This window comes from Sarcophilus harrisii, chromosome 2, assembly GCF_902635505.1.
Source record: "Sarcophilus harrisii chromosome 2, mSarHar1.11, whole genome shotgun sequence".
NCBI classification, from domain to species: Eukaryota; Metazoa; Chordata; class Mammalia; order Dasyuromorphia; family Dasyuridae; genus Sarcophilus; species Sarcophilus harrisii.
Window position 1 is genome coordinate 121,761,194 of NC_045427.1, and position 19,375 is coordinate 121,780,568.

Genomic DNA, 19,375 nt, shown 5'->3' on the forward strand with positions numbered 1-19,375 from the left:
GGATGTCCTTATTCCCCTTCTTGAGATATATGAGTTCATCTTGGCAATATCAAGTGCATTTTCACACTTTATTCATTAATAAACCAGCACAGTTCTCTGGAACTGAATTTTGAGAATCCAGCTAAATCTGATGTTCTCTGCCCCAATCCTGATCTGGTCACACATGGTTACATTTCTGCACCCAATTCTTGCCGTGTCCCAACATCCCTGTTGATTGCCTTGGAACTGATGAAGCTTTGAGTTGTAAACAACTCTGCCAAATCATCATGCTCTGTCATCTCTTGCCATTTTAAAAGAACAGATGTTATTTTCCTCCTGGAGCTGGGTTTTTAAAAATCCTTTTTATTTTTATTTTTTTCTCTCCAGTTAAAATAATAACAATAATATTACCTGAATTATTGGCTTGAAAGAGAGCCAGAAGTACTTGTTCCACCCACAGACACCCACCCACCCACACATTTTGGAAGGTCTTACTGAGAGAGACAATTCTCTCTTTTTGTTTTTTCAAAGTCTCTGATCTCTAATGACCAGACTTCTCCAATCACTCAGAATGAATGTGGGTAGCTTGATCTGTTGGAAGGAACTGCTGGATGTGTAAAGGTTTGTGCAGATTTAGTAGAGACAAATGTAATGTGGTAAGGGAAAAGTCTTGTGGTTTCAGAATGACAGATCAATTTTCTCTTGCCAGGCAACTCGCTCCTATTGAATTCCTCCATGCAACCTGACCTGACAGTGAGCCGTACCTACAGTGGGCCCATCTGCCTACAGGACCCGTTGGACAAGGAACTCATGACAGAATCTTCACTCTTTAACCCATTGTCGGATATCAAGGTCAAAGTCCAGAGCTCATTCATGGTTTCCCTGGGAGTATCAGAACGAGCAGAGTACCATAGCAAGACCCACTCTGGGACATTTCCCCATGGGAATACCAGAGGTTTTAATACAATACATCCCAGGAATAAAACCCCCTACATCCAGAATCTCTCATCACTCCCCACTCGAACCGAGCTGAGGACCACTGGTGTTTTTGGCCATCTGGGAGGGCGCTTAGTGATGCCAAATACAGGTGCGTTATGATTTTAGCATTCTATTCATTTTATATATTGGGGCAAGATCATAATAAGATCCCAAGATCCCAAGTTGATTGTCTCATATAATGTGACCAGTAGAACAAATGTTGCACATGAAATTTTGAAGATTTGGGGTCCAAACATTACTAAAAAATTGAATAATTGTATGGCCATAGTCAAGTCAGTTATTCTTTCTAGATTCAAACTTCTTCATCTATAAAATTAGAGTAATATTTGAACGTACCTTGAAAGGCTGCTATGAGGCTCAAATGAGATCATTTAAAATGCCTTTTGTTCCTTAAAACAGAATATCAATAATAGGTATTGCTATGGTTGAGGTTATTATTATTATTTTTTAACAAAACTACAGAAAGAGTCACTAAGAGTCCATTTGAGTTAGCAGCAAAACCAAGATTAGAGTTATAGCTCCTGCTATTCCAGAATTAAAGAATCACAAAATCAAAGAATTTGAGAGTCAGAAGTGCCATCTAATCTAATCCATTAGGCTAAAGGAACCCCTACTGTAACATACCCAATAAATGGCCATTTTAATCACTTAGTTTGACTCAGTGCTTAAATACAAACACAAGGAAGGAAGCTTATGGATAATTAGATTAACAATTGAAACTGGGTAAAGGATCTCTAGAATTTAAACATTTTTTCAATTTCACTTCCTAGGGTACTGAAAGCAAGTGCAAAGAGAATCTTTCTCTAATACTCAAAGATGGAAATAATAGGAAGGAGAGAAGGAAAGAAGCATTTATACAGCATCATTTATGTCTTGTTTATCCTTTTTCTTTTTTTCCCTCAATAGTATTTTATTTTTCTAAATACATGTAAAGATAATTTTCAACATTCATTTTTGTAATACTTTTGTGTTCCAATTTTTTTCTCTGTCCCTCTCTTACCTCTGCCCTATCCAAGACAGTAAGCAATCTGATATAGAATAAATATATGCAAATCTTTTTAAACATGTTTCCATATTTGTCATGTGGTGCAAGAAAAATTAGACAAAAAAGGAAAAAACCATGATAGAAAAAAGCAAACAAAACAAAAAAATGAAAATATTATGCTTTGATCCACATTCAATTTCCATAGTTCTTTTTTGTGAAAGCCAGATAGCATTTTCCATCCCAAATCTATTAGACTTGTCTTCGATCCCCTCATTGATGAGAAGAACCAGGTCTATCATAGCTTATTTTCACATAATCTGACTGTTACTGTGTATAATATTTTCCTGGTTCTGGTCACTTCATGCAGTCTTTCCAGGTTTTTTCTGATCATACTTTATTTTTGAAGAGGAGCAAAAACATCACCTCACTCTATCCTCCAAAGTCATTAAAGTCCACTGGCAAGACAAAAGCCAACATTATTGAAAATGGTCCAATGCAATTCCTTTCTAAACTTAGATCTTTCCCAGGTCTCAGTTTGTTTAAGGCAACAACAATGCAATTACTAAGGGCTAAATAAGAAGTGAAACATAATTTCCATTAAGACATTACAAAAATATCAGTCTGGGAAGGGCAGACCCTCAGAGTTCGGGACCACAGCAGGAAATAATAATAATCATTTCTTATTCTTATTCTAAGTCATCATAGTCTAAAGTCAGAGGCTAGACTGTGGGCTCTTATTGGCCATTCAATGAAAGCCAGAGTGATGTGGAGTTATAACCATGGTCAAGCAGCTACATTTGAAACACATGAGCTTTAAAAGTCCTGTTTTGTTCAGAGATACAATTCAAGAAATTCATAAAAGAAAACTGCATAGGACAAAGAGCAAATTTCCCCAATTTTTTTGAGGGGGAAAATAAAACATAAATTCCTTGTAAATAATGTTTCACTTAATTCTCACAGCAATGCTGGTAGATAAATGCTATTATTATACCCATTTTACAAACCAGAAAACTGAACTAATCTGAGGTTAATAACATGCACAAGGTCACATAGCTAGCAAGGATGTAAGTGTATATTTTAACTGACTTCAGGCCCAAAATTCTATCTACTGAACCACCTACCTAATAGTTAATTAGATTATAATTCAGGGTAATTTATACTTCTAGGTAATTCAATTACACAACATTCAAAGTCTAATTTGATCAATAGCTAATATAATAAACTAACCAGGTATCCAGCAGCCTGCTGTGATATCACATCAAATAAGTACAAAAAGGGATTCATTGTAAAACTATTCAGGATAAAGTCTTAGTTTCTGGGGCTCCCTTTGTTAGAATAATTTGGTTTTTTGTTGATAGGTTTGTTGGTTTGAATGATAAACTTTTTTAATAGGTTAAATATTTTGAGACTTCTAAGTTGAGATAAATACTATAAAGGTTCTTACTTCACTGGCTTAAGCCACATGCTAGGAGCCTAAGATCCAAATGGACAGTCAGAGGGAGTTAGAACTCTTTCTTGATTCTTGTCTTAACAATGGCTTTATTAACTGCTGAAAGGAGAGTTCACTCAAACTGAAAAGTGTTATTAAGCACCAAGTTAGTATCAGATAGAGGCCATTAGACTTATTTTCCTGTGGTAGATTTCTCAGAAACTAATGTGAAAATATACTGTTTTGTTTTATTTGTTTTTTGTTTGCTTGAATTTTTTGCATCAGACATTTTATCTTGTGAAATGAAATTTGTAACAGGACGGACTTTTTTTGCCACTAGACCAACTTAATTGGATACCTTTGGAGTCCAGTGATTTTTTCCTAGTTAGTCACTTGAGACAATAATTTGATTTCGAATTATTTTCACTAAATGGAAGGAGTATTTTCAAATGTCTAACAAGACACTTGGGTACTTACACACATAAGAGATATGATTCAAAAAGAATGGTTTGGACAAGAAGAAGGAAAGGGAAAGGAAGCTCAAATGACAGTATTTCGAAAAACAGAAATGAAAATAAATGACATTTAAACAGCACTTTATACTTTGCAAAGTATTTGCCCATACATTTTAACTTTACATCATTCTATGAAATAGATAGTACATTTATTGTAATTCCTCTTTTTCCAATAGGGAAATGGAAGATCAGAGAGGATAAATGACTTATTTGTAGCGGCCTGTGTCTAAGATACCAACTGAACCCATCTTTCTGATATTATGTCCAACACTCTAACCACAATGTCACAATGATTGAAATATTCTCTGAGATGCTAAAGAAGTTAAGAAAGAAACCAATGCAATACAATACACAAATGGAGTTTTTTCACTTTGGAAAGTATTTGCTATGCAAAATTATGAAATGGAAATGTTGATTTTTAGGTTATTGTTATTTTTTTCAACCAAAGGCTATCTAAATATTCTTTCTTTGAAGATTTTCTCTTAGAACTTAAAGTAGCACAGAAAACATCTTGGGTCATTGAAGGCCATACTAATTGATCACAAACATTCAAAAGTCCGAAGAAGCTAAAAGAGTTTCTAGTACAGAGTGGTATTTTTGTCTTTAAAGACCAACTTGGCTAAGTTCAGAGAGAGGCTTAAGTTCTGGAAAGCTGGCTACCATTTTGTCATAATAATTCATAGGTATAAAAAAAAGAACACTCCTCTAAGACATTGAACAGAATACCAATATTAATAAAATCATAGATCTCAAAAAGAATAAAATTAAGATAATCTGATTCTTTGTGGAAGTTTTCATTCAAAATGCCACTTAAGAACATTTTCTTTGATGATTTTGGGTAAGGTCAGCTAATAATGATTTTTTTTTTAAATTCTAAAGAGCTATTTGAAGGTATGTTTTTATATATTGGGGTGGGGAGAGAGAGAAATGTTTATGGAAAAGATGTACTTCTCTTATCAGAACATGGTAGAATGACATTAGTAATGGAAACTTCTTTAAGGAGACTTAAACATTAACTTATCAATTGGTGCCTTAAGAAATAAAACAAGGGCAACAAGGTAGCACAGTGGACTGGTCCTGCTGTCAGGAATACAAATCCAGCCTCAGAAACTTACTAGTTGAATGACCCAGGGCAGCCACAACCCTAATTGCCTGTTAAAAAAAAAAAAAAGAAAAAAGAGAAAAAGAAATAAGGCTAAACTTTGTATAATGCCCCTTTTCTTTCTATAGAAAGAATTCTATATTCTATTGACTTCATTCACACCATAAAAAACTTGTGCGTTTAGTAGGATGAATAAAGAGGCTGAAAGAAAGTAATCATAACACATTTATATAGTATTTTCCTCAAAAAAACCCAAATTGTACAAATATTATTATTCAAGTTTTGATATAAGAATCAGGCATGTTAATTGATGTGGTTTTTAAAGAATAATTTTACTATGATATAAATGTAATATAAATACAAATAATTAAAAGGAGGCATTTTAGTTTGAAAAAAATTTTCATCCTACTCTTACTATTTTATTTATCTTATAGATTAAAAAAGAATTGATGCATCTTGATCATTTGAAATATTCCTAAATTTCTGTTCTTAAAGGTGAGGATAACAACTATCTGAGAGTATAAAAAAACTTTCAGATGTCTATACATCTACCAAATGTTTGTAGTGCTTTTGATCAAAGAATCCCTGTATTCAAGTTTATGGCTCTATCCACTACTTTGTGTTGACTCTCAGTTGTAAAATTGAGATAATTATTGAGATAAATCTGAGATACTCAAAATTCTCTTTAAGATCTATAAATTCAGGTAGAACTTTGGGATGAATATAAAGACACTTCATTTTTAAGCTAGGAATTATGTAGTGCATAGACTTTGTTTTTTTTTTTGTATTTTTTTTTATTATAATAACTTTTTATTGACAGAACCCATGCCAGGGTAATTTTTTTTCAACATTATCCCTTGCATTCACTTCTGTTCCGATTTTTCCCTCCTACCCTCCACCCCCTCCCCTAGATGGCAAGCAGTCCTATATATGTTGAATATGTCGTAGTATATCCTAGATACAATATATGTGTGCAGAACCAAACAGTTTTCTTGTTGCACAGGGAGAATAGTGCATAGACGTTGTAAAAGTTTTCTCTTTGTTATTCAAGAAAAGATAACCTATCATTTATGAAAAATCCCGTATAGAGAACCCTGTGGGGTATATACCATGTTTTATTTTGGTTTTGTTTTTCCTGCATATGAGAAGTTTTGCTAGGAAAAAGAGTCTTCGTTGGTTATGCCTTTCTCACTGAGCCTCTAGGTATGTCTAAAAAGCAAATTTACAATAGATTATAAAATAGCAGCATCCAGCATAATGAAACAAGATGTTAGGTCCTTTCTGCATACAGTCCTTCCTCATGTAAATGCTGACATGCTGATATTCCTTTTGTGTACCAAGAATCTGCCTGAAATCTCTAATAATCTAAAAGAAAAACAAATCCCAGAACCAGGTCTTTCCATGGAGAATTCCATATCTTATTGTCCAGTCAAGGGACTGCTACATGTACACTGACATAATAAAGCAACCATCTATAGATAATAGGGATATCTTTTCAGAACACTATAGACTGAGCTGCCTTGTTGTTAGGGAGAGTTAAAGGATTAAAAATCAACTCTAAAGAATATATTACATGGAGAATTCTAGGTCAACCTAAATGGAAGGGAGCAAATGGCTGTGGTCATGTCTCTACCTTAAGTATTTTACTCTCTACATAACAACAGGAGATATGACTTGATGAAGGACATTTTTTTTGGCAACTGCATTTAAAGAAAAGTAGGACAGTGAAAGAGGAAGTCAAAATCAGTCACCTAACTATAGCAATTATAGTTCTTGACACTGTTGACATTAAAATCTGGTTTATAAATGGATCTCTCTGTCAGGAAGATGTAAGCAAGATTTAAATGTTCCTCATTCTTAGTGCCAGTGAAAGGTACTGATGATAACTAGCATGTTACTGAATAATACTCATAAATATGAATCGCAAATAACTTGTTTTGCAATGAATCTCAGATTGCATGACTATACGGTGGCTAACAGGCCGATAGGAGTGTATTAGCAAAGGCTGCCATCTCTGGATTTAAATTATAATCACCAACCTGAAAGCTTTTTTGTGCTGTTGCCTTGCTTCTAATGGAATGAAAGGTAAGAGCTACATTATTCAAAGAGGGAAGGAAGTTACTATGAGGTTTTATTTTGTAAAGTTGTTTTTAATGTATAACCAGTTCATTTCTTCTTATAAATGAGACAGTGCTTTAAAGAGAAGCCCTGCCCCTCCCAGTCTCTTATATCTTGGCTGTGGGAGAAGATTTACTTTAGAGCATCCAGGACAAGAAGGGAGGAAAACTGAAATATTACATAATATGGGAGTTGAATTGATACCTTATACAGTTTATCCTGGCATTGTATTATTTTACCATGGTGAGGATTCTTGAAGTTTCCAATTGTCATTGAATTGGGTAGTAGTTAAGGAGTAAATACTTTTATTTCTTGGCTGAGGCTAAATTTTTGTTTAAAGTATCCAAGAAAAAATAAGAAAAGAACATGCAAAATACTAAGATGAACTTAAACAATGGTAGTTATCATTGCCCATACTGAGTTCTGTGACTAGATCTAAGAAAACTTCTCATAGCATGAGATTAGACATGATTTTCTGGAGAAATGCATGATTATTGAATAATATGTTGCAGGAGCTATGTATTATATACATGTATGCTTAGATGATGCTTCCTTTTTAATGTTGATGACCACCTCTCTTTTCTTCATCATTCCACATGCCTTCTTGCTCTGTGCATTTCTTGTCCATGGCTTCCTATATAGCAACCAAGAGGATCTACCCAATTTACTAAAGATTTTATTTTGTCCATTAGCATGATGTAATTATCAATGTCTTACTTGACCTGTTCATTTACTGGCTTTTCTGCTCATTATTCAGCTAACCAACCTTCTTTTGCAGTTATACATATCCTCAATCATGTCTTCTCTGCTGCTTCTTGCAGAAAAGTGATCATTTTGCCTTGGACCCAACCTATATTTTTCTATTGTCCATTAGGTTATTATGTATCATTTTAATTCTAAGATAAATATATTCAGGATTTCAAAGCCATATGGCTTTAATAGGAGACTCTTGGTAGTAAAGAGATATGTTTCTACCCAAAAATATGACTAAATGTCTTGGATTATAATCTCATACAATCCTTTTTTTTTTTAAACAAATTGCTTGAAAGATTTGAATCTTCCATCAAACATATAAATTGCTTCTTACTAGTACACCCATTCTAGTGTTCCTAAATTAGATGATCATTTTAGCACAGTTTTTTAGTTTTTTAGCAAAGCTTTGATAGTTTTATCATAGCTCAAATTCTTGGCCATTTAGCTGAGGAGTTCAAAGATTGAATGGACACGGAACTTCCTATAAACAGAATTTATTTATGGAGGTTAATGAGCTGACTCCTCTACCTTGATATGTTCTGTGATGCGTGATTAGAACAAATATGTCAAACATGCCATCACAGGCAGCACTGTGGTCCACAATACTCTATAGTGCAGGGGACCCAGATTAAAAGGAAATTAAGGAATTTTGACACAATGAGTAAAAAAAAACAAACAGATAATGTTAACATGTAGTTTTCTAATTCAACATTTGGTGGCCCAATTTTTTTTTTTTCAGTTTGATGCCACTGGCCTAGTGGCTTTAACGGTTCTTATAAAAAGAAGCGAATATAAACATTTATTTATTTCGTTTTTTTTTTTTTTTTTTTTTTTCCTGAGGCAATTGAGGTTGTGACTTGCCCAGGGTGACACAGCTGGGAAGTGTTAAGTGTCTGAGACTCAGGGCCTCCTGACTTCAGGGCTTCTGCTCTATCCACTGCATCACTTAGCTGCCCCCAAACATTTATTTTCAACAGAAATCATCTTCTTTTTTTTCCCTTAAGCTTTACCCTTTCTCTGTAACTCTTTTTAATACTACTTCCTTCTGGTAGTATAGATCTTAGTGTTCATTTACAAAATTCTAAAATATAATGAATGTCTGTTTTATTTGTTAGTTGAATGCCAGCAACATTTCCACAAGCTTTCACATAATTGATAGATCTAGAATAACCTTTGACCTTATTCTGTTTTAGGGGTGAGCTTACTCATACCACATGGAGCTATCCCTGAAGAGAATTCTTGGGAGATTTACATGTCCATCAATCAAGGTGAAGCCAGGTGAGGGAAATATAAAATGTGATGGCATTGACATATCTGATAGTGAGTAGAAATTCCCTGCTAGGGAATCTGAAATGATTCAAAGAATGGGACCAAGGGGGTGGCTGTAGGTGAGCATGTTTATGAAGTTCTGCTCCATATTGTGTAAGGGGAGAACAATCTCTAAAGGCTGTAGGAAATCCAAGGAGAATGCTGCCATGTAGAGCTTCCCATCTCTGATAGTGGGTCATGATTAGCATTGTCTTAAGGTCAAGGTAGTTAGGTAGAGCAATGAATTGATGGATGTTGTTTCAAGCATATCATTAAGATTCAAACTGATTGCTTCATATCTTTTTCTCAAAGGAGAGGAGACAAATAGAAAAAGACAAAAACAAAGACAGAGAGAAGACAAAGATACATAGAGACAAAAAAAAGATGTAAATACAGAGGGATAGAGACTGAAACAGAAAGACAGAGATAGAGAACAACAGAAATAGTCACAGAAAAATAGACACACAGGCAGACGCAGACAGACAGAAACAGAGACAGAGTGATAGAGAAATAAAAACACAGAAGTAAGGAGGCACAGAGACAGAGAGCAATGGATACAATCAGAAATAGAACAAGAAAGAGTAAGATAGAAAAAAAAAAAGGACAGAGCAATAAAGACATACACAGAGAGATACAGAGAGAAAAAGAAAAAGGGAGAAGGGAGAGGAGGAGAAAAGGAGAGAGAGAGAGAGAGAGAGAGAGAGAGAGAGAGAGAGAGAGAGAGAGAAAGAGAGAGAAAGAGAGAGAGAGAGAGAGAAAAGGGAGAGAGAGAAAGAGAGAGAGAGAATTTCTCATTTCTTCTCTAAAGCCAAAGGAAGTCAAAGACAGAGTGGAAACACTGAAATGATGGATATTACAAAAATACATTAAAAATTAACTTCTGCCACCTTTCAAGGTCAGCAAGAGAATTTACTATAGTTTGGAAGAAACCCTTTTTTAGCCCCTATAACTCACTGGATAAATTCAGTTCTGAGCTTTAAGCTTTCAGTTGTGGTAAATTCCAGCAGCAATTAGGAAAACGGATACAAATCTTGTCCGATGTCATTTTAATGAAAGGGTGGGTTATTTTCTTTCTGCAACTATAATATTTGTAGAGCCATTGCCTTTTTCTCCACTCAAGATGAACCAAATTCCTCTTTAGAAAGCAATTTCTCTCTTAAACTGGATGTGTACCTCTGGCATTCTTAGTCATAGCATCTTGGTTATTTTAGAATAGACTTTTTTTTTTTATTGTTAGGGAAGAGCCCATGAAGGAAAAACACTTGAAGGAAAAACAGCCAGAGAAACAGATGGTCTTAACAGATTTTGATAGCTGTGCCCATAAAAGAATTTGTTGGTTCCCAATGGTTTTAACTTTCTGCACGACAGGGATTGTGAGGGATTGAGAGAAAGGCTCTACCAGTCAGTTGTTGCTGAGGCTGTTATGGGTTTTGTTGGTATGCTATACTAAGTTGGGCTCTCATGTTATTTCCTTAGGTCAGCAGAGCTAGATTCTTCACTCGGGCGCCTGAAAAAGGTGGTGGTGTCTTATAATCTCCATTTGACAGATGGGAGAAACTGAGGCTCAGAGAGGTTTGAAGGGTTTGCTCAAAATCTCAGATAAGTCAGTTTACCAGACTTGAAAATAGGAATTCCCTGGGTGGGAAATCACCTCACATTCATTGTCACAGTTATTTTGCATCAAAAATATACCTACATAAGAATATAATCATAGTCAATTATGTTTATGCTTCCAGATTCATCATCTTGCAATTGTTTGTTTGCACATCTCATTGGGAAACAAAAATAAGGCAGAATTCTGAGACTTTATCCTCATCAAATTTCTCCTGTATCACCTTGCCCTGAATTTACCCCTTGCTAACCCCTCTCCCTTTACTCCAATCTAAAGAGCCTACATTTAGTTTCCTCCTTTCAAAACCATCACAAAGCTCTCTATCCTGTCATGTATCTCAACATACTTCTCATTTGCTAGGTCATCTTCCTTATAATGGAAAGTTCACTTCTATTGTGCTCTCCTTTAATAAGCCAGTCCGTAAGCTGGGTCATGGTGGCCATCCATTATGGCTATATACCAAATAGGATCAAATTTAAAAAAAAAATTCCAAAGCTAATAAATGGAGAATATCCTGATATTTTAAAAAGAAAGGATTCACCAAAAGGATTAAGGTGCACTGAAAGTGTACCTGAACTTACAGTTGCCACCTTATAGAAAATCTTCAGCTCTGTGCACCTTGCTTAATAGACCATGCTCATTCACCTTTTTATAGCCCTGGCAGAAGCTGGGATTCACTTATCGAACAGGCAGTTTCATTACTGCTCACTCTGAAATGAGCAGACAAAAGGAGCTGCTTGTTCTAGAAGTTAGATCTGTGAACTATGCCTTTCTCTATCTATTACATTCAAGAAAGTAAAATTAAGTTTCAGAGAGCATGCATTCTTCTTCAGTTTCCTGAAAGCGTCCTGGATATGCTCTCAAGCTACCAAAGAAAGGCCAGTCCCTGGGGAAAATGCCATTTAGTTTCCTTAACAAATCTAGTCTCTTCTGAGTAGTTTTAAACCACAGAAAAATGAGTAAATCCTACAGATGTCTCTCTGACACCTTGCTGAAGGCTGGATCCCATTTTCTTTTCTGCTGCCCCTGCCAGGAAGTTGTTGGGTTTTGAGATCATGTGTGTTCCTATAACTAAGCCCACAGAGTTGAGAAAAAGAAAAGGCCATTTACATAGCAGCTCAGTGTCATCTATGCTTTATGATGTCACTTGAAAACCCATTTTCATACTGAGCTCTATCACAGAACTAAATTCTATCATTCTGAACTGCTGCTCAAATAAGACCCATTTTCTTTAGATTCTGCTGAGCTGACAACAGCACTGATCTATTTCTCTCATCTTTGCCTTAGGGCCACAAGAATCCATCCCTACCCACCACTGCCCCTCCTCCCCCCTTTTTAACTTTGTAGGTATGAGGATTTGATTAACTGGGCCCTCTATCTCCACCACATTTCAAAGATACATAAGGATTCTCCAAACAACATTTTAATGCTATAATTAAATGAGTGTCTATCCCACTTTTCTTTTTAGGATTCATTTTCTAGTTACTCCTATTGCCCTTTTTGTAATTTATATCACCAGTGTTGTAGAACAGTCATAATACTGAGATTGTACTAAGTATAAGTGAGCCAAGTCCTGAACCAGATTCTTAGAGACTGTTGGTGCGGTATGAATCAAATAGCAAAAATAGGTCCCTATATTTAAATACTCTCAGATGGCATGATTTTGATTATTTTTTTAAAGTGAGGCCATTAATGTGACTGAATTTAACATGAATTTCTCAGAGTATCCTACATGTATTACTGGTAGGCCTGTAAGAGAACACTTATCTGCATTGTGTGGTGGTAGTCTTTGTTTGTTTTGTTTTTTTGAAAAAGGTTTTCTTCCCCTCTTCAATATTTCTTTCCCTGTCTGTTCTCAAATTTGCACTACCACAGTGAAAGATCTCATGTCCATGTTTAAGGAGTATTATTTGAGGGAACTTGTATATTTCTCCTGGTGAAGGGAAGAGTTGAGTGACAAAAAAACATAACATTTGTCTTCTACTATTTGAAGGGCTTGTGACATGGACCTCAGATGGCAGAACTAGGGATAATGGTAAAAGTTACACAGAAATATAGCATTTGAGACCAAGAAAAATAAGCAAGTTTCTAAAAAAATAGAGTTAGATTAAAGTAGAATGCACTGCCTCAGAAGGAAGTGAAATCTTCCACTGAAGGAAACAGAGGAAAGCCAAAGCTGGTTTACTAACAGTTAGGTTAGGTACATTGTATGTGGAAGGGTGGGTGGATCTTTTGGAAGTATAGATTGGAGTACATAGTTTAATATCCCTCCGTCATTAAAGTCTGTAAGATTCTGATTTTATATCCAGAAATTATTAGGGAGTCTCATCAATATATTTTATCAGCACAAATTACTTGGCAGACTCTTGAGGTCAGGATTTGTGTCTTATCTTAACAGTATCTCACTTAGTACCTAGTAGAGTACTCTGAACATTGTGGTTCTTAATAAATGTCTGTTGGGAGTGATGATCAAGGCAATCAGAGAGAAAGAACATTTATCTTTAGTGTTCTTGACATAGTAAGGGCCTTGGCTATCTTCACAACATTAAGATTCAGGAAGTTGGTTATTCCAAAACTCAAGAATAAGGATGATCCATTTTTTGGTTTTCGTCAATGTGTTTTTTCCCACTTGAAGTAATTTATAGAGATGTGGGGCCAAAGAAGAAGTGGCAGGGGTTTTCTGAGAAGCAGATTAGAGATAGGTGTAAGGAAATAAGCAAAAAAAGTCATAACAATTAGGGCTATCCTAAAGAGGAATGGACTGCCAGAAGAGGTGGTAAGTGGGATTTTCCTTAGTGAAAGCCTTCTGGCAAGGGTGCCTACTTGTTGGTTGTAGAGAAGATTCTAGTTAGGTATAGATTCAACATCCATTACAACTCTGAGATTTTTAATTCTGCAGTTGATTTAGTAAATGAAAGCAGAGTTCAAATGGTAAATCACCAGCCTAAAGAACTCCCTTCCCCCATCCCTAAATATTACTAATTATCACCCTGTATTATTTTCCCCCAAACTTAATTGTGTTGCCAAATGGAACACCTGTTAGTAAGATACTAAGAAATATTTTCTGTGGCCAGTAATCCATCTCCACCAGCTTACTATTTCTCTTCATCATTTTTCTCCTCTAGAATACACTGTCAATGACAAACCCTATAGTAGAGTTAGATTATGGTCACAGAAAATCATAGAATCTCAATATTGAAAGAACCACAAAGATCATCTCATCAATTTATATTTGACTGAGAATCCCTTTATTCTTAAAAAAATAATCATACATCCATTCATTGAAACCTTCAGTAATGTTTCCTATAGTGGCCCATAGATATAGCAGATCAAATTATTAGGAAGTTCTTTTATACTGAGCAGTCCCCTGTTACTCTTAGATTTGATCTCTGTGGCAAAACAGATTAACTTAATTCCTTTTCTACTCAATGGATATTCAAGGTCCCCTGGGTTGTATCTGCTTGGGAGAGTTCCTTTTTTTTTTTTTTTTTTTTTTTTTTTTTTTTTTTTTTTAATACAAACCTCCAACCCCACACCCAATGTAGTCTTCTCCTTAGGGCTGCAGATGGGGTGGACTATCAGCTTATACTTTTCAGGCTTCCTTCCTCAGCTTATTTGGTCTTGTCATAGAAGATAGTTTGAACAGTTGGGTTTCTGCATTCACAATGAATATAAGTCTTAATGACATGACAGGAATAGAAACTCCAGAGGCCTCAGCCCTGAGGGAAGACAATGATATGAAATCATTATTGCTGAAAGAACCTTCTGCTTAGATACTTATGGGCTCTTCCTGGATAGCAGTCATTAGGGGACTGGCTAAATGTCAGTCTATGCCACTTTAAAAAGGAGCCCCTCTGGAGGGGAGGAGAACAATAGGGATGGTTTCTAATCTTAGGAAGATGGCTGCAAAATGCCAGTCTCTAAAATATTTCCAAAATTTGATCTGAAGGGTTTTAGTTCTCTGTGTGTGTCTCCCCAGGCACATTTGCAAAAATTTGCATATTCTATGCCCATTGCCATGACAGGGTTTTGATGAAAAATTAAGATAAATGCAGGGAAGGAATTAAAAAAAAAAAGCCCTAACTTCTGTTACAGAGATTCTATGTTGATTCAGTAAGATAAATTAATGCAATTCAGATTGTGTGCATTCCTTAATCTAGCTCTCCACTCTTTCCCTCCAATTTTAGTAGAATATAGTGAACTGGACCAGAAAATTATTGTAAGGAGCTTTCTTCTGAGAAGCAATAACATGAAACCGAAGACAAACATTCATTTCTTTTTCCAATTACACTGCTCTATGGATATTTCTGCCCAGTTTGGGGGGCTAGAATTGGCAATGTCAAAAGCAGTCTTACTGAAAAGATTTCCATGAACACATGTATAATCGCTTCATCCTTCTCTCATATAGGATCTTCAGCCTTCTAACCTTTTCTGATTCTTGGCAGGACAGGTGTTAGAGCTGGGTTATACTCATTTTCTACATATACCAAGGAAAGGATTGCCCCAATATTATTATTCTAAGGCTTCTTCTGACTTTAAATTCTACACTATAAGAAAAATGTCCAGTGTCAAGAAGTAAGGGTGCTGGTTCCACAAGACCTTGACATTGCTTGGAAGATTTAGAAAGTAGAGTTGATTTAAAGTAAGAAGCAAAGCATGGAATAAAAGACAAAACAAGGATAGAGGGGAGTGAAATGATATGGTTTAGAGAAATAGAGTAAAGGATGGAAGGAAGAGAAGAGAAGTCAGTGCCCAGTTTAGTAAAGGACAGGTGGTAAACTGAAAGCAACTACATGCAAAATCAACTTTTTATGGCAAAATTGAAAGAGGCCAGTTCTGCTGTATTATCACTTTGCCTCTTTCCACAAAAAAAAAAAAAAAACTGATTTTCCTCACAATTCTTTTACCTGACCTCCTTAAAAAAAAAGGAACAAAGGAAGAAAGAGAGAGAGAGAAGAAGAAGAAGAAGAAGAAGAAGAAGAAGAAGAAGAAGAAGAAGAAGAAGAAGAAGAAGAAGAAGAAGAAGAAGAAGAAGAAGAAGAAGAAGAAGAAGAAGAAGAAGAAAGAAGAAGAAGAAGAAGAAGAAGAAGAAGAAGAAGAAGAAGAAGAAGAAGAAGAAGAAGGAAGGAAGGAAGGAAGGAAGGAAGGAAGGAAGGAAGGAAGGAAGGAAGGAAGGAAGGAAGGAAGGAAGGAAGGAAGGGAGCCTCTTAAAAACAGGAAGCAATATGGACCAGATTTTGTTCATTTAAAAAAAAAAAAAGCCTAAAACTAAAACTACTATGTACCAAGGGAGAGGTTTTGAGGCAATTCTGGACTTTAGTTAGTCATATGATGCTCCAAGAGATAAGACTCCTTTTTGTACTTCGTCCTTCACAAACTACATGGGCCTTCCTCTTTCAATGCTAAGAGCTAGAAGATCCAGGTTTTGTTTTCTGTAAGAACATTGATATAAGCATTCCAAATTTTACTCCACAACTATAACTCAGAGAAATCCCCTAGGCACCCATTTGCCATATAGACATAGTCTAGCTCAGGACAACAATTTTTTGTCTTTCATTTCCCATACAATTGTGGTGTCATAGAAAGACACAGAATCTAAAAGTCATACCCATATTTGCTTGGACAAGTATCTTAAATTCACTGACCCTCAATTTTCTGTAAATAAGTATCTATACCCTCTTATTGTATATTAATATTTCAAAGAAAGTGCTTTGCAAATCGTAAAGTGTTACATAAATAATAAGAGTTAGGTATAGAGAGAAAAGAACAGGATTCCCTTTCAAGAGAATCTAGGTTTAGGTTGCAACACATAATGCTACCCTAGACAAGTCATTTGACCTACCAATGACTAAATAAATTAGATAACAATTACTTACCTGAGTACAGGGAATTTCTATAATTGGGACTTATGAATTCATAGTTCTATATGCATGTATACACACCATCTATGTGTCTTATGTGTATATAAATGACTACAAGTTGCATAATATATACATTACCTATATACACATAATATGATAATCACAGTCCATATCTCCCTGAGATTTGAAATTTCTGGAGGGAGCAAAACATGTGTCTATGTTTATTACCTAAATTTTCCCTTGATTCTGTTTCCTGGTGAGACCTTCCAGTTAGATTTTTTCTTGATCTTGCCCTTACTCTCAAACCTATTTGAAACAGAATGGCTACCTCTCAAAAAATGTTTGATGTTACCCCTTAAATCAATGATGAAATTATTTCCTTAATGTTTAGTTAATAGGATTGGTAAAATGGGATCTAAGGAGATGTTGTAAGAGTAATTGCAGTAATCCAAATGATTTGATGAGCATGAAGACCCTCAGGTTTTAGAATATAGCTTTTGTTTATTATCAAGGAACATACATTGCCCTTTGAGTTACAATTGAAAAATAAATAGTTATTCATTCAACAAGGTACCTACTATTTGCCAGAGACTGTATTAGATATTGGGAATATAAGGAACAGAGATTTAAAAGTTTCAGCCCTCTGCAAGCTTATATTCTAAAAAGAGAAACAACCTATGCATACAAATATAAGATTTATTCAAAATTTTAGCAGGGATGATAGCAAATGAATGTATCAACAAAGGATTTATGTAGGAGGTAGCATTTGAGCTGATCTTTAGGAATTCTAACAGGCAGAGGTGATGAGAGCTAAGGTACAAAATTGGGGACAAGTCTGAGGACTGTGATGTGGAATGTGATAAAAACCATAAACATTTCCATTTCAGAAAATGAAAATGACTTTGTAAAATACTGCTGCTGGTATGGACTGCCATGTCCTATGGACAAAAGCAAAGAGGAAATCTTGATAGGATAGTTTAGAGAAGCATACAACTTATTTAAATCCAGCATTAATATCTTTCTTCTCAAAAATGTACCTGGAGATTTATAAATTATAAATCTTAGGCTTAGTCCATAAATACTTTACGGTATATTTTAATTCCTTTTAAATTACTATAGTTTTTTTTTTTAAATAATGTAAAAATCCTTTTTTTCTTTGCTTAAAAAAATCAACTAGTGGCATAAATGCCTTATAATTTATAGAAAGTAAACTAATTTACAAACTTGTATATGTTCATGTCTAATTCTTCACAATGCCTTGTGGGATTTTCTTGGCATAAATATTAGAGTGGTTTGCCATTTCCTTATCCAGATAATTTTACAGATGAGGAAATTGAGGCAAACAGGGTTAGGTGACTTGTTTAGGGTAGCACAGTTAATAAGTGTCTTGAGTGTGGATTTGAACTCAGGAAGAGTAATATTTCTATCTCCTATGCCACTTAGACCCAGTGAATACATAAGTAAACTGGTCTTTCTCAATTTGCCAAAGTTTCTCTTCTCCAAAATATAGATCCTATCTAGTAGAATAAGAATATAATCATCTGCTCAGAGCAAACTGACTAAAGGTGTCCTCCCTGAATGAATTTTCCATAAAATAAAAAGGGAATAAAGGTAGAATAAAGTTTATTTTTCTTGAGCTCACTCACTGCCTCTTTTCCTTTAAGTCTGATGTTGTTTCTGTTGACTCTCCTGGATGTGAGCCTGTGTTTAAGTTCCTAAATTACTATGCATGTCTTTGGATCTATTTCATGGGCCAGAGTGATATATTCCAGGTGTGTTCGTTATTAGATTAGGACAGTAAGGCCAATTCTCTGCAGGCAAAATGACCAGTCTTTTCTGAGGAAGTGTTTTTTTTTTCCTAATTTTAGCAATTTACAGGGATTGCAGTCAGATCAATCCAATTGCAGTGATCAGTAAGCACTGAAAAGAATATTAGATATGTAGGCATAAAATCTGGGATCAAATGCCAGAATTTCCTTTTATTACCTCTGTGTTTGTGAGCAAATCACTTTTTCTCTCAGAGCTCAGTTTACTCATATGTCAAATGAGTGACATTGGGCTAAAAGATGTCTAAGGACCTTAGTACCTCTAAATACATTAAATGGTGAAGGCCATCATGATTAATATATCTCTTTTGCCATGAACAAGTCCATTATCCAGTCTTGTTATGTAATACCAGAGAAACTGAGGCAAGCAAGAAATTGGTTTTTAATCATTCATGTGGAGTTTGAGCTAGCTGACTGGATGGGACTCTTGTACAAAGCGTTCGGTGCAGATAAAATGAGGCAGGGAACTTATATAGGGTTTTAGTTAACTAGGGTTTGATAGGGAAAACAAAAGCAGATAAGGGGGGGCAAAGTCACCGGAGGGGTGGACAAGCCATAATTTCAGAAAAAGATCATAACTTAACCCTGACAGGATAGGGGTCAAGATAAGAAGGGGCAATACTCAAAAGGAGGGGGAGTTATCCTAGCAAAGATTGAGAGTTTATGACACAGTGGTATGTAAAGATGATCAGAGCTTCAAGATTTTTCCAGGGCTCTTTTTAAAAACTCAATTCCAGTCCTAATGAAAAGGAGGAGGGGGTTGGCTATGATTTTTTTATTCAAGGCTCAACTGTTAAGACATCTGGATTCTTGTGGAAGAGAGGGAGAAGAAGAGGAAGGAGAGTTTGGAATCTTTTATTCTCATTGCCTAATGGATAGAATATGAAT

At 35.4% G+C, this 19,375-nt stretch overlaps 1 protein-coding gene across 1 annotated transcript in view; it reads left to right on the forward strand.

Moving 5' to 3' along the window:
* The window catches only part of UNC5D (unc-5 netrin receptor D), a 385,851-nt gene that overhangs the window by 279,244 nt on the left and 87,232 nt on the right, over positions 1-19,375 (forward strand). The window contains exons 11-12 of the mRNA XM_031949254.1: positions 689-1,066; positions 9,074-9,158. Coding sequence (XP_031805114.1) covers positions 689-1,066; positions 9,074-9,158 — 463 coding nt within the window. The remainder of the gene's footprint in view (positions 1-688; positions 1,067-9,073; positions 9,159-19,375) is intronic.